General features: G+C 42.6%; 1 protein-coding gene across 1 annotated transcript in view; it reads left to right on the top strand.

The window, feature by feature from the left end:
* CNNM2 (cyclin and CBS domain divalent metal cation transport mediator 2) overlaps nt 1–24,709 on the top strand; it is a 134,006-nt gene that overhangs the window by 81,074 nt on the left and 28,223 nt on the right. The window contains exon 2 of the mRNA XM_004680476.2: nt 21,236–21,379. Coding sequence (XP_004680533.1) covers nt 21,236–21,379 — 144 coding nt within the window. The remainder of the gene's footprint in view (nt 1–21,235; nt 21,380–24,709) is intronic.

Genomic DNA, 24,709 nt, shown 5'->3' with positions numbered 1-24,709 from the left:
GTGATTGACAATGGGATGAGCTGGAACTCAGCTGGAAGGAGAAGGAAGATATGAGTGTGGTAGGAACAGTGGACTGAAACGGATACAAAAGATTGTTGGCATTGAGGTGCTAGTGGGAATGATCTATAAAAGGCTAAGAGGTAATGGCTGGAGAGTAGGTGTTTGGGATTGAGATAATGGAGGGATTGCAGTGACTAAATTAGGGAAGAAAATTAGAACATTGGAAGAGGGATGACTTCTCTGCCTGTGAGGGAATAAGGGGAGCCAGGTTTAGATTTATCCATCTGTAAACAATTAGAAAGTCCTACGCAGAGTACTGAAACAATGGGTTTAAGACATTGGGCAATTGGCAATTCAGGAATATGAGTCCTGTGTTCCAGCTTTTTTCGAGACCTGCAGATCTGGGGACAAGAAGCCTGTCTGCCTCCCTTAGTTGAGAGCAGAGTTAAGATTTCTGGGAGGACAGAATCTGGAATTAACAGATATTGGAGAAGAGCTCTTCATGGTTAAATAAGAGCTCTTCCTGGTGTGTGTAAGGGGTGGAGGGATTGTAAATTTCAGCCTGAAGATCATTGCCTGAGATTAGGTAAAAGAGACTTTGCAAGACCATGCAGAACTCCTTAAGGTTAGAGAGAGCCCTCTTACTCATCTGCCCAAATACATACAAGGTGAACAATAAAGATTTGTTCACTGCTGTGTGAAGTGTGGCATTGAGTGGTTGAAAGAGTTTATGTGAACTTTATTGTGGGTACTGAAACAGCCAGGACCCTGACTTCTCCATTTACACATAGACATGCAAACCTGCAGCTTTGCAGTGTCACTTGGGCATGTTGACTTGGAAGTTTCTTACTGGTCTGCTGTTGTTGATTTTAAATTGTTAGGAACGATAGGGAAGACTACATCACCAGATACATGTCAAGTTAGTGGCTTACAGAAGAGAAGAACACAGCTTTTTTCAAGAGATTCATGTCCTGAGATTTATAGATTTCAGTTTCATGTATACACACACATTTAAAAAATTTTTAAAGGTTCGAAACTGTGAAGAATCACCCTCCTATGCCTGTCTGCAGGTTGCTGAGCCATTCAATTCCCCTTCCTAAAGACAGCCTCCATATGACCTTCTAAAAAGATGAGATGACCTTTTAGATTAGGAAATAATAAGAGCAGGAGGTTCTTTAGTCAGTCATTATTGTATACCGAGCTTTGTGATGAATTTCATATATAATTTATTTAATCTTCATAGCAACCCTTTGAAGAACTATCCTCAAAGTAAATATCACATCCTGTGCTCAAGCTTCTTTCTCCTTTATGCCCCCTTTGTCAGATGGTGACTTTTAAACTACTTTATTTTCTGCAAGCCCCCTTCTCTTATTCTAGCTGAAGTGTCCCTCTATTAGAAAGTGGATCCGGGGGTGTGTGGGAACTGGCCCACACCACTTGAAAGACTGGCTCTGAGTTTAGTGACATCATTTTAATAACTTGGAGTTGGTCATACTTGGAATATTTTTACCATGGATGTTGGTAAATGCCTCAACTCGGGACTCTTATCCAAAGAGCAGGCTGTTAAACATTTATCAGTGCATCACTGTCTGGATTCTCTCCGCTCTTTCCATTAGGTGGTTCATTAAACAACAAAATTAACTAAGTACGGAAAAAACTTATGTACATCTACATAAACTATATATAGTGCTTATATATAGATATATATGTATCTTATATATTTTGAAAAACATTTGCAGTCTCTTGACAGAGCTTAAAAAACTTGGTTATGAAAATGTTCAAAGATGCAGAAATACTAAGACTCATTAATGAATATCCATATACACCTGTCTCCTAGATTTGATGATACATTTTAAGGTCAGTTGTAGACATCATGAAGCTTTAACCCTGATGGAATATTTAGCATCTTTCTATCCAATCCTAATTTTATTATCTCTAACAAATGTATAGTTCCCCAGCTCATCTACTGTGCTGTCCATATATAAGATTTTCCTAATTGTTTCCCAAATATTATAGTTTTCTTTCTAACAAGAACTTTATTGTTTTTTTTCTAACAAGAATTCAACCAAGGTTTGTTGATCTCTCTTAACATAGAATATTCCCCTCAGCTTTTTCCTGACATTGGGTGTTTACTATTGTTTATAAATTTCAAATATACAAAAGTAGAGAAAAAAGGCCATGTGCAATATATAAATACCACTGCCTCAATCACTTTCAAAATTTTGTCACATCTGTTTCACTTACTAGAATATTACAAGACAGCATGTCACTTCACCCCCTTGTAATTGTAAAGAAAAATAAAGACATTTTCTTATGTAACCAAACTGCACTTGGGATAACACAAAACAAATAATGACATTTTTAAAGAAACTAGCCAGTTCTTTAAATATACATTTGGGGTTTCTGTGATTGTTGCCTCATAACGTCATTTAACCAGTTCCTCTCTCCCCTCTTCCTTTACATAGGGTTAGACCCAAATGCTTGGTGAGGCGGGTGGGCATGTGTTCTTGGCCAGGAGTGGGGGGGGGGTGCCTGTCAGTGCGCCTGGTCGGGGCACCTTGCCTCAGTGATTGGGACTTGATCACTTTGTGGGGGGAGCTGGGGGCTGCCTGCTGCTAGTTGTCATTGTTAAGATGCATTTCCCCTCTGGGGTCCCTCTCCTCTCCATCAGCCTTTCACCTGATGGCTTTAGCAGCCCTTGATGTTTGCTGCCTGAGTCAGCTTATTTCCAGTGTTGCCAGTCTTCTAATGTAGGACTGAGGCAGATTGTTGGCTCCTGGGTTCACTGACTGGTATTTCTGGTAAAGGTGTGTGAATCCATAATACATCTTTTCTAAATTTTCTGTCTTCTCAAAATTTGAGGTTCCCCCCCCCCAATGGAACAAGCAATTCAAAACATTTCTGAAGCCATATAGGTACAGAAATTTTCTAGGTATTTTCTAATAATCTTGCCCCCACCCCTAATTCAGTGTAAGTTTTTTTTTTTTCTTTCAGCAGTTTGCTTTTACTGATTTTTCCCCCCAGAGGATTTGTCATGATTTCTATAGAAACAACTCTTTAGTCTCTATACATTAAAATCAGATAATTGCAATGTCAAGTGCAGATGTTACAAATAGGTTTGGGAACAAAATAGCTCATTCTTCATAAACACACAACTTAATCTATGGAGTGTGGTCTGCAGAGTACTAGTTAGAAGAAACATTGATGTTCTGTGGCCTGTCGGTGTGTGCAGGTAGGAGACTGGGGGGTGTCCGCCACAGGTTATAGGGAGCTCACTTGAAAGGGTCTAAAAATGGTAATTTCACTGTCCTTACTTCACTTCCCTCTTAGACTCCTAAATCCTTGATAAGTAAAGTTGGTCTCATTCTTATGTTTGTTTAAATCCCTCGTGCTTAGTTAGTACTATTAGCATATAGAGAGTGCATATAAAAGCATTTGTTGAATGAATCAGCAACCAGCACCAGAAGAGACTATGTTGATCTGAGGTGAATTCTGATTTTAAATGGATTAATCTTTGCAGATGTCTGGGTGGGTATGGTCAGTGTATATAATGTATTCTTTCATTTTTTTTTCTTTTTTCCTCTTCTCATGCCCTCAGTCTTTTTAGTCTTTGCTCTGCTCTGTGCCAGCCTCCTTCAAGTTATTGTGTATTGCAAGCTACCTGTGTTTATTATTCAGTTTCCACACAAAGATGCAATAAATGTATAACAGTTTTGCTGCAGTGGCACTATGCACAGAGATGAGATTCCTAGGAAAATACAAAGTAGTTCCTTAGTTCTCTCTTCTAGAGTTTAACCAATCCCAGGAACTGAAGTCTTCTGTTTCTTCACAGAGGAAATATGACAAAGGCAGTGGCTGTACAAGCTTCCTTCATGGGCCGCCCTCCCCACTGCCTCATCCAGTAAGCGGGAGCAACTACTTCTAGAGGTGAGAGGGGAGGGAGGACAATCTCCATAATCCGTTTGATCCACCTAGTTGCAAAAATTGTTGGTTTTGAGAAGCAGAGTCAACTGCTTTGTTTGCTCAGTTTGTAGAACTGCTATGCTGAAGACCTTTAAAACAAAACAAGTTAACATAGATTGTATGCCCAGGTGAGCAGAAGATGCTTTTTGGTAGAAACCTATAGCATATATTTTACACAGAAGCTGCTTATAGCTGAATTATACCAATATCCTGTTTCTGTAGCTATTGACAGGTATTACACATGTACATTTGAGGTGATTTTCAGCTTCCAGAACTAGAAGAAAGTTTATATAACCATTATCATTTTTTGAGTATTTAAGATGTACCAAGCATTCTAGTCTTATTAACTTTCATAGTAAGCTTAGGAATCATCTGTTTTACCAATGATTAAAGTGAGAGGCCAACCAAGGGTAAGTGATTTGTTCTTCATTTCACACAGCTTGTGTATAGTAGAATGAAAGGACCCAAACTCCTATCTGTTTAATTTTAGCTGAAGTCCTCCAGTGTCCCATCACACATACTTGAACTCTGAAAATTATCAGGTGTCAGTGACCAAAATCTTCTGAATGTTAGGTTAGGAATCAAAGTAATGATCTTCAGGAGGTTGTACTTACTCTAGAAAATTTAAGACCAGTGGTCGTTTTCACCAAGGGGCAGACCCCTCAAAGGGTGGTTTATTTTTTTTTTTAAGGATTTTCACGTAAGCAAATGATATTGAGTTCCTTTGAACATTTATTCATTCATTCAGTAAGCTAAAATGTGTCTTTTTTAACTGACAAACCATCATACTTGCATACCTGAGTTAGTTTCCAGGCTGAATTGATGTGTGTTTAAGAAGACAATGAAAATTTTTTGAAAGTATTTCCAGGTTCCATAGGAAGGCACACAGGGCTTGATTTCTGCTTGTTTTTCAAGCTGGCTTCATCTGGGAACAAACTCCATTGTAACTTTTCTAGAATTTGGTGCCAATAGGACTTAAAATAATAAAATCAGTACAATTAAATCAAATAGGAAATGAGAGTCTTTTATGTGCAAGGCCTTAGATTAGGTAACAATGATTGGTTGCTCTTCTGGGAAACGGCTGCTAAAATCACAACTTAGTGCTGTCACTTACTGTCCTCCTTTACCTCATTTTGTCCCAGAGAGAAAAACAATCTCCTGTCAATGACAAGCTTTTTTTCAAAGATAACACCACTTCCCGGTAATCTTCCTCCTCCTTCCTATTTTCTTATGACTGATTTGAGCTACTTATCCAGCATTTACTGAGTATTATACGAGGCACTACACAAGCTTCTGAGGCTTTAGATGTGAAAGAGTCTGTGGCCCTTAAGAATCTCACAGTACAGTAGAGGAGGAAGTGATCCATGATAACACAGGCTCTAGTGGACAGCCCTGCGGGCATAGGGTAGGACCCTGAGCAAGCTGGCTCGGGTTGGGGTGGGAGAATTCTAGGACAAGATGGTAGCGGGGTTGTATCTTGAGGAGACATAAAGGAGCTAAGAGGGGAAGAATATGCTTGTGGCACACAGTAAACGGTGGGATAGCACATGTGAGAGTTTGGAGAATGGCAGAAAGTGTGTTGTGGCACAGAATGAGCAAAGACCAGGTGATGTGGCCCACTCACATCCTGCTGACAGCACTTGCCAGCCAGCTGAAGTGCTTTAATTCTCCTAAACATAAAGGGAACCAGAAACATCTTTTAGCAAGGGAATAACATGTTCCGATTTGCTGTTTACAAAGATCACTATGGCATCAGTGTGGTGGCTTTGAAGAGAAGGCATTAAATAAAGTCAAATAAGCTTAGAAAGGTGGTTCAGAAGAGAAAGCCTGAGGGCCTGTAATTGGAGTGTTGCTGGGTGGATGGAGCCTGTGGAGGGATTCAGCAGCATCTAGGAGGTGGTTAACACAGTATTAACCAGTTTGTGACAGCAGGGTGAAACTAGAGGGAAAGGAGGCATCCAAGATGACTTCACTCTTAGTATAAATACTGGTGCCACTAGTCAGCAAGAAGGGTAGAAGTGGAGGAACCACTTCATAAAGATGGGGGTTAGCTGTACACCCCTCCTCTGACAAGTGAAGGGTGCCAGGTGGGCAGCTGGACGATTATAGCTGCAGTTTAGGAGAGAATGTTGTCTAGAGATGATGGTAATATGTAGATTTCAGAGTTTTCAGTCTATATTCTACTTTTTTTAAAAATTGAGGTATGGTAGACAAATAATATTAATCTCTGATATATGTCTTAATGATTCATTAACTATATATACTTCAAAATAATTCCAGTAAGTGTCCTTAGCATCCATTTCATACATAATTAATACTCTTTTCACATAAGAACTTTTAAGTCTGCTCTTAGCCATTTTCAGAGATGTAGCACAATGCCTGCACTGGCTACTCTGTATATCATACCCCAGCATTAGCCTGCTCTTGGGACAGTTCCTCGGTTAGAACACGGTGAAAAGCAAGTTTACCAGTTTTTAGCTTAACTGCTTCTCACAAGCTTGGGCCCTGGGAAGGACCCTAGCAAGTGTGTTTATATAGTTGTAGTTTTTTGTAAAATCTGCAAAATCCAGATATTTTTAACTAAGTCAAAATTGCTCTGTTGCCACTTTGAATTACTCTTCCTCACTCTTGTGTTTGGTGATGTTGGAGTGGTCCCAGGCATTTTTGGGAATCCGGCTGGGGGAAGTTGAGCTGAGGATATTTTAGTTTGGGTTTGCTGTCACTTCATTACTATCTGTACCAGTGTGGGAATGACATTGTGATACTTTGCCTACTATGCCAACTTACCTGCTGTTATGGCCCAAAGTGTGGGGCCAGCTCTGTGTCAAAATATGAATATTTCCTAACACATCTGGCATTGGAATCACAAAAGTAGAGGATTAACCATGCAGGAAACTAGAAACTGATGAATACAAAAGCTTCCACTCAGCTGATGATATCTTAGCCTGATTCAAAGGCTCACAGACCAGGAATTATAATTGGGATCCCAGGATGCAGGCATTTAAGGCAAGGGAAGTGAAATGGAAGGGAGATAATGAATTCTAAGGATGTGTTGGCACCTTGGCCCTGGTAGAGGGAACAGGTGTTCTCTCCTATGTGGGACCTTTTGGAGAACCTGAAATGTGTCCTCAGAACTGTGTCAAGTACAAATGAGGAGTTACTCTCTCTGAGGGGATTCATTCCCACTGTTTCTGGTTTGTAGATGCAGAACTGTAGAGATCAGGGAAAGTCCTGAGGCAGAAGTGAGAGGCATTTGAGCTGTTCCCTAGCAGTTGTAAGTCTGCTCTGGCACACCTGGGTAGAGCTGCTTCTGCAGAGTGGAAGGAGTAAGGGTTGGAGCCTGGGGGTCTTAGATACAAAAGAGGTGTCCAGTGTTGACAGAGGATTCTGTTCTTATTTATTCCTATGCATAACAAATGTGCTCTCTTGTTAGGATTGTATATGTTAATGCAACATGTGCAATTATAAACCTACACATTTTTTTCCTTTTTGATGACAGTCATAGTTTGTAGGACACAAAGTTGTAACTATGTAAGTTTCAGCCCATATGCTAGTAACTGTTATTTTCCAGAATTACATATATATAATTTCTATAAAGGGGATCATAATACAGTATAGATGTATTATATGTTTAATGTTGGATAGTTTCGTAACAATTTATGTAGGTCTACTTTGAGTTTTTTAAATAGCTGGGTAGTAGTCCATTGTATGTAGATCACTTTCCCTTCCAATTCAGGACGCATTCCCTTATATCACATGGTTATTAACAATATAATCATATAGTTATTAAAGTATATTAACTAAATATAGTTAAATAATAGCAATTTTACCTCCTGATCCCAAATGAGGTCATCAGGATAGACTCCCTGAAAAAGGAGACTTGCAGAGAAAGAGATAGGGTGTTTCAGTTCACCTTGGGCCCTCCCTGGTGTGCAGCTAGTTAAAAGCACAGCACTGTGAGGCTGTCGACCACCACTGCAGCATGAGTTCTATCCTTGGCCGGGGGTGTTGGGGGTTGGAAGGTGACACACACGGCATGACAGAACTCTTCTATCCTGCCTGCTGCTCCCCTCAGCCGTGTATATCAGTAGATCTGTCTGTTCTACTCTGTATCTGGTGAATCCTCTCATCCCCGGTATCTCTGGCCTTACCTTAGTTCTTGTATGCATAAGTAAATCTTTAAAAAAAAAAAAAAGTCCACCTTTATTACCTCTGTAAGAAATTTTTGAACTGATGCCCTTACTCCTCTCCTTAACATGTGTGCTCCACAAGCAGATCTGTGGTGTGGTTTGGTCTGCAGTGCTTTTTAGCGCAATGGATGAAGGTAGTTTTCGTTCATTATGAATATCACAAGAGGGCCATGTTTTTATGTATGTGTGATGTTACATTATTTACCTTTTCTTGTTGTGTAGATATTATCCAAGAAATTTTCAGAAATCAAGTGTTTCAGACTAAAACCAGATTCTTTGATGATTGGTTCAAAAACTAAAATACAAGAAAGGAACAGAAAAGCAAATCATATAGTTGAAATGCTTATATTGATGCTAGCCACAAAGTCTATTTCGTTTCAGAGTTCCTGCTATTGGATATTGTGGAGTGTTACTGTTAACCTCTTTGGTATAGTCAGTTCTCATTTATTGTCTTTACAAAGGCTACAAGCTAAAGGGAAGACAGAAATAGACTCATTGGGTTTAAAATAAATCCCTCAGTTCTGTAGAAGAGTTACCTGTCTCTTGGGAAAGATGAATAAGGTTCCCATCTTCCCAGCCTAAAGTCATCCTTTGTCTTAGCCATGTTTTCCATTGCTGACCATTCACTAGGGAAACATTCCAGTGAGTGGACAATGAGTGTAACAGGCTACCAAAAAAGATGAAGTGGAGATGCCCAGCATGCCTCACTATTTATAAGAAAATATTTCCTCAAAAGATGGGAAAGTCCAAGTCTTTAAATACTCTGGGAGAGAGGAATAATGAAAAAAAAACTCTTCAGTTTCTATTCTGTTGGTTCATGAGATTTTCTCACAAATATTATGGATAGGCTATCAGGCAAATCACATCAATGACGGGAATCCTACATTCATTGCTTCACTTAGGTTTCTGGCTAAAGTATCTGGCAGCAAGACTGAAGAACAAGCAACAGTGAACATGCTGGAGGTGGTGTGGGAATGTGAGCCCCTCCCTCTCGTGGCGGAAGGATCAAACAACTGTCTTTAATAGGATCATCCACTTGGCTGGTTTGAAGTAAATGATTTGGCTTCTTGTCTTTAAATAAAACCATAGTTTAGTCTAGGCTAATTTTTTGTGTTGTTCTACAAAGGTTACTTTACTTGTTATTTCTACCAGGAAGCTCATTGTGGAAGTCCCTGAGGCACAGCATACGTGTTAGTCTGTGTTCATAGACAGTCATCCATCATCTTGGACTTGGGAACTGAAAACTGTATCTGTTTCTCATTTCTTTCTGATACTGACTTTCTAAATCCCTTCTTGGTGTGGATGCTAAGTCTGTCAGTCTTGGTTCAACAGTAAAAGACAGACAGACAGACACACACACACACACACAATTCATTAAGGCATTCACTATAAAGAACAGGTTTTTGTAATTGTTGGAGGCTGTCTAAGAAAGTCCAAAGGCATTAGCCATCAGTACAGGAAGATTGAACAGGCTGGAACCTCATGTTTTTGGTAGGTTGGAATTTTCTTCTTTCCCTCAGAATGCCTTCAGCCTGCTTTTAAGGCTTTGAACTAATTTAAGTCAGGCTCACCCAGGATAATCACCCATACATAGTTAACCCACTCGGGACTCTAACTCCATCTGCCAAATCTCTTCACAGCAGCGCCTGGATTAGTGTGTTAATTTAACCACCAAGGACTGTTACCTCTTCAGGTCGACCCATCAAAAATCCACATCAATTTGAAAGAAGCCAAAAAGGAACTATTTAGAAAATAATACAGCCACAGTGCTTCAGCAGACATTGTGAATCAGGGCTGGGGTGTCTGCTTTCTAGAAGCAGCTGCAGCTCTAGCTCCTGCTGTGTGCCTAAGCCTGGCCCCTGATCAGCGGGCAGTTAGGCCCCACTCTTGACTTTCAAAGTTTTTGTTGACCAAAAAATTTTTTCCCTATTCATAGTCCGTTGTGACTTTTTAAAAAATATTTGCTTAAACTAAAATGTTAACACTAAAGAACCACTGCTACTAGTAACCAAGCCTCATTTAACCAGAGAAGCTATCAAGATGACCAGGTTTGTGGGGTTTGTGGGGTAGTATACGTGGCCATAAAACGGCAGCAGGGTGATTGGAGTACTAGAACCTCCCTGCACCCTGTAAATACCCTGCTCGTGATAATAGCAGTAGTTTTGCATGATGTTACCTGGCAGAGAAATTAGGTGTAAAGAGTGTTGTGTCATTTCTTACAGTTGTGTATGAATGTACTGTTATCGCAAAGAAAAATGCCACCTACTTTATAAAGCACAGAATCATTTAATAAAATGAATCATTTCCTAACTCATCGTTTTAAAATAAATAATTGTTTCCCTAATCTGTGCTGGGAATACATCTGTGTCTCAATATAGATGTGATTACTAGAAGAGTGTATGCCTGATGGCAAGGTTGTAGGCAACAGTTGAGTATAGTGCCAAATATCGGACATATTGCAAAAAGGTTGGGGTTTTCATTTATAAATGATGATGACTGAGGAGATATAGTTATAACCTCAAAAATAATGCCAAACAAAATCTAAGTCCAGAGGAAATCTCTAAAAATGTTTAGGAAGTAGTCTGAAGAGAACTGAAGCATCATTTTTGCCCAGAACATTGTCTGGATTGGAAATAAAAATATGTTCAAAGGATCTGAGCTTACAGATTCACTCACTTGGCATTTATATGCCGACAGTGGGCCACATGGGCATGAGTTTTTTCAGTGTGTTTCAGGTCCTTGATGTGGTTATTCCTTCCCAGATCTCACTGATGTGGCTGTCAGAATGTGGGACATACACATTCTGGTCTTACTATGTGAGCAGTGAAATTCATCCAGTGAGCAATAATTGAACAACATTTTAAATACAGCTACTTAGGGCCCTCGCTGGTGGCACACCAGTTTAAAGCACAGCACTATGAAGCTAGCTGCAGCTGCCTCAGCACGAGTTCGATTCCCAGCTGGGGAGGTGACCCACATGGCACAGCAGACCTCTCCTGTCTTGTCTGCTGCTCCCCTCAGCAGTTTATCTCATCAGTCTGCCCTTCTGCTCCTCACTCTGTCACTGGTGAATCTGCTCACCATCCACTGCACACTGTCACTGGTGAATCTGCTCACCGCCCCTGCATCTCTGGCCTATAGCCCAGTTCTGAATGCATAAATAAATAAATATTAAAAAAAAAATAAAGACAGCTACATAAGATTTGGGGGGAGAGGGAGGATATCTACATACAGTTCATTTAAAATTAAAAGATTGTATTTTTCCCCTTTTGGGGGGTATATTTTAGGAATATAGAGTAAGAAACTACAGTTAAGAATAGTAAGGTGAGACCAAATTCAGCTCAAGTGTTAAGCAATAAGTATTCTTAATTGTATTATTTCTCATTGAGATGACAGCATTGTGGATGATTTAGAGATTTGAAGTCATACCTTTTCAGATGAACGTCACCATGCCACACCCATGGTCCCCGGGTTCCCTTGTCACTTTGCTCCCCTCTCGCTCCGTCCCCTCTGGTAGCCTCAGTTGTACTGTCAGAAGAAATAGGCATTTGCAGCATAAAGAAGGACGCCTAGGGCCATAGAGAGGTCTCTTGTCTAGACTCGGCATTGGGGCTGGGCCCTGGTAAATTCTGATTTGGGGGATCCATGCACTGTTTTAGCACTCTGCTAGAAAAGTTACCTTTGGGGAAGGCATGTACTTTGCATTCTCCTTTTTTAAAAAGGTACATATAAGTAAGCATCTCAGTAAGCATCTTACTTTCTTACTTCCAGAGTTTGACCAGAAAACCTGGTCCTTAAAGGCTATCATGATCTTCTAAATCATTAGGTAAATTCAGGTCTATCCAGAAATTGGTCCTATGAAGAAGTATTATCTCTCAGATAATACTCCCTAACATAAAGGTTATTTTTAATAATCTGTGATTCCACATGGTACCACAGCAGACCTCCTGGCAGACATGACCTGATTGACGTGAGGTGGTTGTTGACCATGGTAGCCCCACATGTCTAGAGTAGAGGAGCCGTCCTGCTGGGGGTTTGGGCCAGCCACTCACTGGTCTCCCATTGGAATTTTTGGAAGTAATAAAACTTTTGGTAAAAGGGGGCTTTTGTCTCCCAGAATAGCAACAGCTTAAAACCAGTGATTCTATATACAGCAAGTACTTCTATATATACACATGTATTGTTTACATAGGGCTATTTTAAGATCTGTGTCATACTTTTCTGGTTTATTTTGTGGTGGGAAAGTCCAGTTGGAAAAAATGTACTTAGCTCTGATGGGGGTGGTAAGGTAAAATAAGTGCTTTAAAGAGGGAAAAAAAAAGACATGAGTTTATTGTTTTCACATTAGCTTTAAGCAGTACAGAATAACAAGGTTATTCAGCTCCCTAAATGAAATAGTATTGCTTCTCCCTCAGCAAGTTGTATCCATGTTATAACATTAGAACTATAACTTGGTTTGTCTGTAGAAGACCTACAGGGCATGTATAAGACTTGATCCATGAGGCCTGGTGACACAGAGGTTAAAAGCTCAGTGCTGTCAAGCTATCGCCAGCCACTGTGCCCTGCCTGAGTTCGATCCCCAGCCAGGGAGTTGTGCAGCAGACCTCTCCTGACCTTCCCACTGCTCCCCCCAGCTGTGTATTTCTGCCTGTTCCACTGCCCACTCTGTCTCTACTGAATCCTCCCCTCCCCATACATCTGGCCTACACCCCAATTCTTCTGTGCAAGAATAAAATTATAAAAGACTTTATTCATAAATTCATTACAAAAATCTGAGAAAGTGACTTCATGTCTTGTGCAGTGTGATTTGTATTTCAGGTGTTTTTCTTTTGATTGCAGCTATTTACTTGAGAGGGAAGTGGATAGGGAAAGGACCTTGCTGCTGTTGTGAGTGATGGGGGTGTGGAGACCTAGGTGCCGCCGGGCCCAGGTGCACCCCGAAGGGTGGTCTCAGCAGGATATGTGTGGGCAATGGCTGACTCTACCCCAAGGCTGCTCCTTCCCCCCCATTTGTGGGGATGAGTAAACCATGGAGGGTATGATTTAGGTAGAAAATGAAGCCATGTGATGGGCCAGGCAGTGAGACCCCGCAGGAGGACGGGGACCAAAGGATGGGGCGGCCGTGGGGACGGGCTTTGGGGGCTCTGAGCCTGCAGCAGGAAGTTTTCTCCTTGAGTCCATTGCTGATGGGAAACAGGCACATAGCGAGGTGTTGGCTTTTGTTTGTTCCATCCTCGTGTATGTAGGAGTAGGAGAGAGAGTGGGCTTTGAGGTATTTTGCTAGGCCGAGGGGGACTGGGGATGAGGAGTGACACAGGACTCATGGAAACAGGGCCGTGTCTCAGGGAGCCGGGGGCGCGGGGGTGAAGTGTGCAAGGGACACGCCCAGGCGTAGGCCAGTGGCACTTCTGTCACATTTCCTCCCTGGTCAGCTTTCTCTTCTGATTCTCTTCTGAAACCAGAATGTCTCTGGCTTATTTATGTATGCGCATGTAAAATTGTGTTTACATTTTACAGGATCTTGTTCGCCTGTTTGCTCTTCTTATAAAGTGATCGACCCAGCTCTGAACACGTATTCCAGAACTGGTTAGACAGAACAGTCGCGTGTCTTGTGGTTGTAGCTCAATTTCAGCGCAAGGTGTTTTACTGCTGGACCACCCTGTTATCTCTGTTCTTTTTTGACTTGCTCTCAACAAAGAAAAGGGACTGGGGAGAGAGGTTCCTGCTGAGAGGCCACAGGTAGGCCTGTGCTGAGCTTTGAGATCTGAGTCTCCGAAACATCCTCAGCCTCATCTGTCCTCTGTGCCCTGTTCCCTGTCCGGGCTCCCTTTCCCGGTCCCCCACTTCATCCCCCCTTGTCACTGTTAGTGGACCTTACCACTCCTGGCTATTTCCATCAGTGTACATACTGGTAAAGACCAACTGACCTGTGTGCATGGAGTCATTGATTCACCAAAAGGGAAGAAAAAGAGGATGGGGAGGAATGATGGAGAAAAAAGACAAAGATTTCATTATTTTAAGCACAGTTATTGGAAATCTAATGGTGTCATTTCTAGAAGTGGACACTCAGAAGAGAGGTGTGACTTTGGGGCAGACAGTGGATTGCCCACCTGCCGCCAGCCTTCCCCCAGCCCTGAAGGCTGCCGGGAAGATGCAGGCCTGGCTGTGCTGGCAGTCACCTGGCCCAGGGGGGTGTAGGGCCCGTACCAGGGGGTCCTTAGCTTTTCATTTGTGACCATAAACCCTCTTTTTTGACTGGACTGGGTGACTTTGTAGCTGGATTTCATGCTTGCTGCTCTTCCCTGCTTTTTGAAATAATTCTCTGTGTATGTGTGTTTAATTTGACTTTCAGAATTCAGTTCTCTTAATTTTCCACCATCCCCTTTCCTTTTTTTCATTCCTTTTTGTCCTTCCCAGACTCCCTTTTGGTCCTATCTCAACTTGCAAACCTACAAAATTCAGCACACAAGACCCTGTGCTGGATTTTGCTCTGCCTACACTGAGGTGACGTCAGAGGGTCCCCAGCTTCACTGCCACCTGAACCCTGACTCCCGGTATTTATCTGCAGCCAGCGCTCTCGTTGCCTTGAATTCTGACTTTGGGATGTAACTGCCGGTTGGACATTTGTACCCCTACATCGGTGTCTCACATTAGCCCATCCAGCACGGAGCTGGCTGCTCCTGCGAGAGTGCGCCTTCCCCAGTCCTCTCCAGTGCACAGCAGCTCTGTCTTTCACATCAGCCAAAAATCCTTAGTGTCACTGACATAGATGCTTTTCTCTCCTGCCCCACATCAGCAAAGCCCAGGCTCTGTCTAGAATCTCCAGAATCTATGTGCTTCTTAAGGTGTGGTCCAGGTCATCAGCATCTCTCAACTCTGAAGACTAATACAATTTGGTAACTGGGTTTCTCTTTTCCCTGCCTCTGCTCTTTCCACTGCTTCTCTCCTCCACCAGCTGCCAACTCTGTTTTCCCCACAGCAGCCTGAGCCCCCTTTCTCCAGTGTACCCAGCTCATGTGACTCTTCTCAGAACCTTCAGTGACTCCCACCTCAGCATGCAAACTACGCCTTTCATTAGGTTACATCATGTGTGTGTGAGGGGTCCTTGCCCGCCCCCAGGCACCTCGCCTTCACCCCTCCCCTCTGCTCACTCTGTTCCCCACACTGGCTGCCTTGCTTTTCAGGCTCATCAGCCACTCCTGCATTGGAGCCTCTGCTGCTGCCTCGCCTGAAACACCCTCCCAGCCTGCACCTGCTCCCCTTGGCTCCTGTTGCCCTGGTGTCGTCCTTCAGCGTTGCTCACACACAGCCCTTTGGGGGCCCCCAGTCAACCTCCGTTAGTGTAAGGCACCTTACCTGTTCTCCACAACACATGGTACAAGACCCAGCCTGCTATTTTATTGTCAGTTTTCCTTGTTGTCGCTCTCTGCTGGAATTTCCTCAAGTTTGGGTGCTTTGTTTTGTTCCCTGAGGAATGTGTTTGGCACATAGTAGACATTTAGCAAAAGACTGAGTGAATGAGGGAATTTTTATGACTGAAGATCATTGATTTACTACATTATGTTTTGTGAGTTTTAGATTTTGTTCATATATATGACCTCACTTGACCAGTTCCTTGCAAATCAAACTGAATCTAATTCTACATTTAAATTGTGTTGACTACTAATGTATAGCCTGGTTTCCTTGGGAGATTTTAAATGTGGACAGAAAAATATATCCTCTGTCCTGTTTGATAGTTTATGCAAGACCTAGATTTTAACTTACAGAGCATTTCTGTCATCACTAGGTCCATAGCACTCACTCATATGAACTTATTATTGATTCCTACACAATGAATTATTAAGTTAGATAATCTGATAATCCTTCAAGAACAAATGCCATTTCAGATGCTTCATTTGCTTTGCTCTTGATCACTGAGGGACTCTAGCACTGTCCAGCATCCAGGAAGTCACAAGACTTGTATTCTGTGCTGATGTGCACGGTTGCTGGTGGTGGATATAGAGTGTTTGGCTGGATTTTCTTGTTTTGTTTCTTCCTGTGTTTGAATGCCATTTGAGGACCCCACTGGACTGGGTCCTGCACTCAGCTTAAGCAGTGGCTTCCTTTTGTCACTGTTTATTAACACAGCTGTGTAAAGTTGTTCCTGATTCCACGGTACTTCATCTACCCTCTTGGCTTCTTCCTTCCTTAGCTTTTTGAGTTAGTCTGCCTACTATTCATTTTACTTTGTGGATATCAAACTTCTATCATAGCATGTAAGCCCATATTTTCATCAGGCAGGTGCAGGTACCCTTTGTCAGATTAATCACTATTTGTGTCATTATTCCCATCAAAATACAAATGGCATCTGTCAATTAGAATTTGAGCTGTAATTTTGATAATTACAAGGTACAGGTGTGGCAGCCTGCTGCCATTCTGGGCTAGTTCACCAGTCCTGAGAGAACATGCAGACAGTAAACTGGTTTGGGGAGCCCAGAGACAGGCCAAAGTAGAAAAATAATCTTGACATTAGCATGTATAGATGATTTTAATTTCTTAGTCCATCTAACGGTGGAGCCCTAGTTCTTTTAGGCCTGATGTAGAGGTCCCCTTTTATTATCCATTTCTAGGATCAGACCAGGAGGAGAGAGGCTAGGGGCTTACATTTCAGGACAGGGAGAAGTGGCTGCAGGACTTTGGAGCTTCCAGGAGGGCTCTCTCCAGCCCTGCTCCTGATATTGGTGTGTTCTGTGTTCTCTCCACTTTGTCAAGTTTACTTCACCAGTATTAAGTTTAGTTACATATTTTGCTGATTGCAGTCTGTGTTCGTTCTTCACTTTACAATTTGAGTCTGTTCGTTCATAATCTGTTTCAGCTTTTGTCTCAGTTGTTTATTGGTTTCCCCAGAGTTGTTTTTCTGTCTTTAATCCTGACTAATTCTGCCAGTGCTCAGGTTCAGAAGGATGCCAGGTGAACTCTGCTTTTCACATTTCTGTATTGAAAAGTTAACATTTTTTCATTTTTCATTTCACTGATAAGAACAGAAGACTGTGCTCCCTGCAGCAAGTGTTCAGTTGCAGATGGGGGCTCGAGAATGCTGTTCTCCACAGCTGGAGTAGAAATGGGGTAGAGCCCTCCTGGAAGCTCCGAAGTCCTGCAGCCACTTCTCCCTGTCCTGAAATGTAATTTTCTGTGTCTGTCTATAGATCTGTCAACCTGGTTAGCCATCTCTACATCTGTCGATACATGTATTTATCAATATATTTATCTATGGTAGATAGGTAGCTAGCTAGCTAGCTAGCTAATCACAGGACTTCTCACCAGAATTAAAACCTTAAAGAATGTGGCTCTCGGAAAGATGCAAGAGTGGAAGTAGGGGTGTGAATGGTGTGAGCTCAGAAAATTTAATTTTTGGTCCAATGTGTCTAATGAGTAATTTCTCCTAGAGTGTGGCCCTTTCCAGTCAGATCAGTTGGTGCTATCGAGCTGGTATTTCAAGTATGTCCATCTGCATGTAAACGAATTGCTCCAAGACAATCTGATTATGCGGTAGTTACTTTGGTGAGAATAGCGCCTCAGTGGAATGGAAACTTCATTTTGAGTCTAATATTAGACCTTGCTTTGGAAAATTCCTTTTAAATGATCACAAGCTGGGAATAGCAAAAGAATTTAACTTTCGACAGACAGCATTCACCACGAATTTTTAACTGCTTATGTTTGGTCCTTGGGAAAGCAGATGTGAGAAACTGACCAGGCTGCATTGAGGAGACCAGCATTGACTTGACCTGATGCAGTGTTTATATCTGTTGCTGATAAGTTTCCCTCCTAGTCTCATTTGCTCAAAAATATTTTCATTCTTTGAGTGTGAGCAAACTAAGGATGAAAATTGTTAGGATGCCTAATTGTCTAACAATCTAAACTTCTAGGCTTCCAGACATTGTTGCCTATAAAGGGTCTGAGGCAGAGCGGAAAAGGGCGACAGACCTCCAGAACCAAAGCCAACTTCTGAGTAAGTGCTGGGAACTTGATCAGACCTGGCCTTCAGAAAATGTTTTTAGTTTGTCTAGCTGGTTGTGTCTGAGTGAACCCTCTGGCCATTTGAAGTTTTAAGTAGGCTTTATTTAAAGGATTCCACCCTACCCACCAAAACCACCCTGGCATTAAAAATAGATATAAATATTAGCTGATCACAAGACTTCCAGGTCATGTCTCCTTAGCTTACTGAAAGGATTTTATGTGCCTTGGACTGGGAAACATAACTGACAACACTGGTCCTTGTGCAGTTAGTTTTTTAGGAAATCTTTCTGAAGTTGAAGTGCATTTCTTGACCAGTGTCCATATGTGATGTTGGGGTTTTCTCACTGACACTGTTTCTGACACTCACAGCAGCCCCATGCTATATAGCAGTGACTGTGAGCCTGGTTGTAGAGCCGAGCCGAGGCTCAGAAGGCCCCGTGGTTTGCTCGAGATCACACAGTGAGAAATGGCTGATGCTTGTGGTGCGGGAACTCGGTGCCGGACTGCTTGTGCTCAGCCTGAGAGCCTGCGTGCGTGCCTGCCTTGTTGTCCATCAGGCTGTCTTCTGTAGCTGTGGCACGCCATTCTTACCCTAAGACACCTTTCATTATTTCTTCCCTTCAAATTTTTAAAAATGATTGAGGACCTTTGAACTTTGGTTTGTGAGCTGTGTCTTCTATATTTGAAGTTAAATCAGAGAAATTAAAAAATTAATTCATCTTTAAAGGACAATAAATCAAAAACCTGTTAATACAAGTATCACTTTAATAGAATTTTGTTTTCCAAAACAAAAGTAGTCAGCAGGGTTTCATTGTTTCACCTTGTTGCATAGCTCTTGCCTAGCTGGGTCTTCAGTGCAACTTCAGCATTCAATTTGTGCAGTTTTAATGTTTCTGTTGAAATAAGAATCTGGCCTACACAGGTGTACAGAAAGTGCCCACTTAATTTCTCAGTAGGCTCTTGGAAACAGTCCTCAATAACATTGTTTTGTCCATGTCAGCTGGCATTGTTTTTTTTTTTTTTTCCCTCTCATCAACATATAATAGAACATTATGTTAGGATCTGCTACATTTTGGTGCTGGAGCATTGAATAGCCTTTTTTGGACAAATGTACAATATCTGTAGTATCATATCCACACTCTGCAAGTTATAGCTCTTTTAAAGGCTAAGTACTACTTAATCTGAAACTGTCCCCAGGGACTTGGATGCACTGTGACATTGAAATCCTGTTGTCTAAAATCTTCCTTACAGGAGAAGTTGCCCTAAAACATGTAAACACTCCCCACCCCAGGAAGTAGACTTTAAACCCTATCCCTCACCCCTCTTCTTGGGGTGAGCTGCACTTAGTGCTTTCAAAGAATAGAACCAGGGGAAGAAAAATCAGTGACTCTATACTGGAGAAATCTATCAGCTCGATGTTAACCAGGTGGTGGGGTGAACAGGATCTGTGGTGCCATGTAAGCCCAGTGGGACAGAACTGGAAAACCCACAGCCCAACTTCTAGTCACGAGAAAAACAAACCATGGGCTATTCTGCAGAATTCCTCACCAGTGCCCCTTGATTGTCGAGGTCATGAAAAGCAAGACCAGAGTCCCAGAAACCAAGCAGACGTGACCATGACTGCCAAATGCCCCGTGATGCTTGGGATTGGGCGCTGGGACAGGATGGGGATGCTGATGGAAAAGCTGGTGCAATCCACATAAAGACTGAAACGAATAGCACCATGTCTTAGTGTTGACAAATTGTCAGGGTAGTGTAAGATGTTAACATTGGGGGAAACTACTGTCTTTGCAACTTTTCTGTAAATCTAAAATTACTACAGAATAAAAGTTTATTTTTTAAAACCTAATGGTTATACGTTGTACTCTGAATCCATCACTGGCCTTCTCGTGATTTGATAATCCATTGCCAAACTCAGTTGGGGAATGCTGGTTTGCTGAGTTATGCACATCTCTGGAATGTTGACACCTTTCATTGTTCAATATATTCTAAGTCACATTTTTGTGAAGATTACTGTCTAGCTCATCAGAAAAGCCTTCACTAAAAAAGTCTTAAGATGATGGTGGTAGATGCAGATTTCCCCATATTCTCATTTCCCCTGAAAGCTCAGGTTTACCGCCGACAGCAACTGCTGCTGCTCTTCCTTGATGTAGCGGGCTCGTTCTGTTCACCCTCAAGAAAACGTCTGCCGGGTACCCAAGCAGACTAGAGCTTGTGCGCAGTCGTTCTTTCATAGAAAAGCCTTGTTCACTTTAAAAAGTGGTTCGCCCTCTTGCCATTCCGACAATGCGAGTGCCTGTCCGCAGACACCAACTGTGCGTGACAGAGGCGGCCCTGGAGACTGCCCCTGCCCATCACAGAATCCCGAGGTGGGACGCAGGGCCAGGAGGGAATGAGAGCAACCTGCGGCCGTCTGGCCGGGCGCTGCTCAGGGCACTCCGCCCTCCGCGCACCTGTGGAGGCCCTCGCGCGCCCACCCTGGGGTGCCCTCGGCCTCCTCTGCACCGTTGGTTCCAGTATCAACAGTGAAAAGGGCCAGGAACGTTTTATAATCCTTATGGAAATAGTCTGACCTCACTGATCTTCTGAAAGAAAATCACTTGGGGAACTGCTCTCCTGAAGTAAAGTAGCAGTTGTTGAAAGCTCACAAGGGAAGAGCTGATGTTCCTGAAGACCCAGCCCCTCAGGAGGCCGATGGTAAGGTGGGGTGTGTGCTCGCGTGCGTGTGTGCTCGTGTGCCCGTGTGCCCGTGTGCGTGTGTGCTCGTGTGCGTGTGTGCTCGTGTGCCCGTGTGCCCGTGTGCGTGTGTGCTCGTGTGCCCGTGTGCGCCTTGCGCGCTCAGGCTCTGCCCCGGCCACCGCCCTGTGGCTGAGCTGGGCTGGCTTTGGACGGTGCTTAGGGCTTTCCTGTGGGTTTATGGGTATGTCTTGTGCCATTTTAAATGGCTGAAATGCTAACTTTGATCATTTGATATCTGTGTTTCTCCTGTGTTTAGCATAATTATATGTAAGACTGCATTCAGGAAATTTAGAAAATTACCTCTTAAATTTTGGTGTTTTTTTTTTTTTCTTCCTCTTTCTTTAAAGGTAAATCTCACCTGGCTATTGTGCAACGAGTAAACAATGAGGGAGAGGGGGATCCATTTTATGAAGTTCTGGGAATTGTCACATTAGAAGATGTGATTGAAGAAATCATCAAATCTGAGATTCTAGATGAAACAGATTTATACAGTGAGTAACATTGGGCGTAATTTCCCAAAACCTTTGCCTTTCTTGCCACATGGCTTGTGAGTCACCCAGCACTAGCTGCCGTCTGCCTCTGCTTCTGATTGTGTGTAGGCCGTGTGACCTGTCGGTGTGTCCATCTGCTCATCAGAGGGCCTGCCGCGTTGAGTGTCAGTGCTTGTTTTTGAGAGGCCAGTTGCTGCTGACCATTGATCTGGGTGTTACTTGTCTTGAACAGAAAGTTGTACTCTTGTTTTCTTTTTTATATTTATTTTACATGTGAAAAAACTGGTTCTTTACTAACTTCTCATTGTACACACTAGGAAAATTGCTTTCAGATTCATAAAATCAGGGACTTTAAAAAACTGAAGGGGATTTGTTAAACATGTAACAGCAGCTTAGATTTCTTGTTCGATAAAGGGCCGTGCATGGTTAGAGGTAAGCTTTGGAAGTGTAGTTTTTTTTGTTTGTTTGTTTTAAGAATTTATTTTTATTTATGCATACAATACCTGGGGTGCAAGCCAGAGGTTAAGGGGGTGAGATGATTCACCAAAGACAGATTGGGGAGTAGAACAGACAGGTCTACTGAAATACACTGCTGAGGGGAGCAGCAGGCGGTACAGGAGAGGTCTGCTGTGCCATGTGGGTCAGCTCCCCGGCCGGGGATCCAAGTCATGCTGCAGTGTCTACCTATAGCTTGATAGTGCTGACACTTAACTCCTCCGCCACCAGGGAGGCCCTGCAGGTGTAGTTTTTCTGGCACGTTGGGGGCAAAATAGGGGTATAGGAGGTAGGATTAGGTAAGGTACACTATAAAAATGTGTTTTTCCCATTCTCTGCTGCCCTGGCTCCTTTTAAAGGGTGTTAGGGAGGGAGTTGCTTGGACTAGAGCACGGGAAAGGGAAGATACCTGGGCTACCCAGGAGTAGGCTTGATCTTGGACTGGGTGTTGAACTGAGCACTGCCTTATTAAAATCTGTAATTGGGTTGATGGACTGTGGTGCTTAAACTTTTTCAATCACACTCTTAGCAAAATAAGACTTTTCCAGAGTTTTGTGATGCCAAAGATGACATAAGGTCTGAGATGTTTCAGACTCTGAAAGCTGGGATAGGCAAAGAACATCTGAGCTGTTTGTCTTATTTGGCTTTTAAAATTTAGAGGGGGAAATAGATATTCAAATGGACTGGGGCATCCAAGCCAAAACCAGCAAAGCAGAGCTATTTTATTCAATCCTGCTAGAAGGGAATGTCCTCATTTTAAAATTGAGAGTCTTCCATGCATCTGAAAAGAATACATGTTATATTTAGCTAATGACCTGCTTCTAAAAGTGTATCTTATTTCCCCCTCTCACATCTGTATAGTTCTTAAAAAATATCAGCTCCTATATGTTTCATCCTTTGTACCCTTGGAGAGTAGTCAGAAAGCATCACTGTTTGTGTGTCTGCATTCTTTTCCTCCTTCTTCACAGTGACGATCTGCTAGCAAGTGTGTCTCCCAGGGGCAGTTATGTGTCTCCCAGGGGCAGTTCTCATCATAAGAAAGATAACTCAAACATTTATGAAATCCTACATTTGTGCTTAAGTTAGCTTCTATTAAAGTTTGATTTAAACTGATTTCAGGCAGAAGTGTTTGACCTACTGATAGGAGTTGCAGAACCTATAGCTTCAGGTATATTCTTGGAGTAAGAGCTCAGGAATGACTGCCTTTGCCATTAGCAAATTACATAGGGAATTTGTATTGATTTATACTGTCAATTCTCCAAAGAATTTGGGCCAGCAGAAAATTATAAGGTGTGATGCCTCCTCCCTCGGACATGCCTAGAAGTTGATCTGTTTTATCTCAGATGTGAAATGGTCAGACCAAGACTTAGGATTCCTGGAGCAAACATCAGGGTCTTATATAAAAACAGGGGTTGTTATTGCTCATGACTTTGTCCAGAAAAATACTTATAAAAAGTATTTCTGGCCCTCCCTGGTGGCGCAGCGGGTTAAAGTACAGCACTAAGAAGCTAAAGCCACTTCAGCATGAGTTTGATCCCTGGCCCGGAGGTGACCCACATGGCGCGGCAGACCTCTCCTGACCCGCCCACCCCTCCCACAGCAGTGTACTTTGTAAGTCGGCCTGTTCTGCTCCCCACTGTGTCTCTGGTGAATCCTCTCACCACCTGTGTCCTGTACCCCAGTTCTGTATGCATAAATAAATATTTTTTTTTTAAAAAAAGGTATTTCTACATCATGGGTTGACACAGCTACCACCCTCTAGTGCCTGCCACCTGTTTTTGTGTGGCACTGCAAGATAAAAAAATTGCTGCAAGGAGTATAAAGGACCAGGGGAGAAAATAATAATGAACAACTATATACCAGAGACATTTTAACGGGGGTTAGGGGGGGAATGGGATCAAAAACGGTGGGTGGATGGAAGTGCACTGGACTGTGGCGATGGCACACGGGTGATTTGCTGATGGGAAGCCCATGGGGATTACAACTGAGATGGAAAAGGCACAATATGATATAAAAATAAGTTACTATTTTTAAATATTAGAAAAAATATTTTAGTCAACAAATAAAAAGCTAAAATCTTAAAAAAAAAAAACCCAAAAACTACCAAACCTCAAAAGAATAATTGTCTTGTGACACATGAAAATTACAGCAATTCAGATTCCACACCCATGGTAAACTTTCACTGGAACTAGCCACACTGAACAGCAGAATTGAGGCATTGCAGCACAGCCCGAAATATTTGCTATCTAGCTCTGGACAGGAAGTTTGCTGACCTCTACTCTGGATCATTTTTTTCATATTTGTTTGGCCTTGAGGATTTCACGGCCTGGCATAAAAATAAGAGACAGGTGGGCCCTCCCTTGTGGCGCAGCGGGTTAAAGCACAGCACTAAGAAGCTTAAGCCACCTCCACATGAGTTCGATCCCCGTCTGCCCCGGAGGTGACCACATGGCGTGGCAGACCTCTCCTGACCCGCCCGCTGCTCCCCTCAGCAGTGTACTTCGTCAGTCTGCCGGTTCTGTTCCCCACTCTGTCTCTGGTGAAGCCTCTCATCAACCCTGAGCCTCTAGCCTGTACCTCAGTTCTGTATGCATAAATAAATAAATCTTAAAAAAGAAATTCTTAAAAAAAAAAGGCAAGGGTGCCGGTGAACTTGGACTTTTAGCGGTTAACTCGATTGAGTGGGCAGACGCAGGAGCACCCGGGGCCCCTAAACTGTGAACTTTAAAAGAATTCTGCCGCCGGCCACGTAAAGACAAAGCAGACTCTGGAGTGTGAGAGATCTTTTTTTTTTTTTTTTTTTTTTAAAGATTTATTTATTTATTCATACAGAAC

This window comes from Condylura cristata, unplaced genomic scaffold, assembly GCF_000260355.1.
Source record: "Condylura cristata isolate star-nosed mole 26May11 unplaced genomic scaffold, ConCri1.0 scaffold00011, whole genome shotgun sequence".
Taxonomy (NCBI): Eukaryota; Metazoa; Chordata; class Mammalia; order Eulipotyphla; family Talpidae; genus Condylura; species Condylura cristata.
This window is presented reverse-complemented; position numbering and strand designations above follow the sequence as displayed.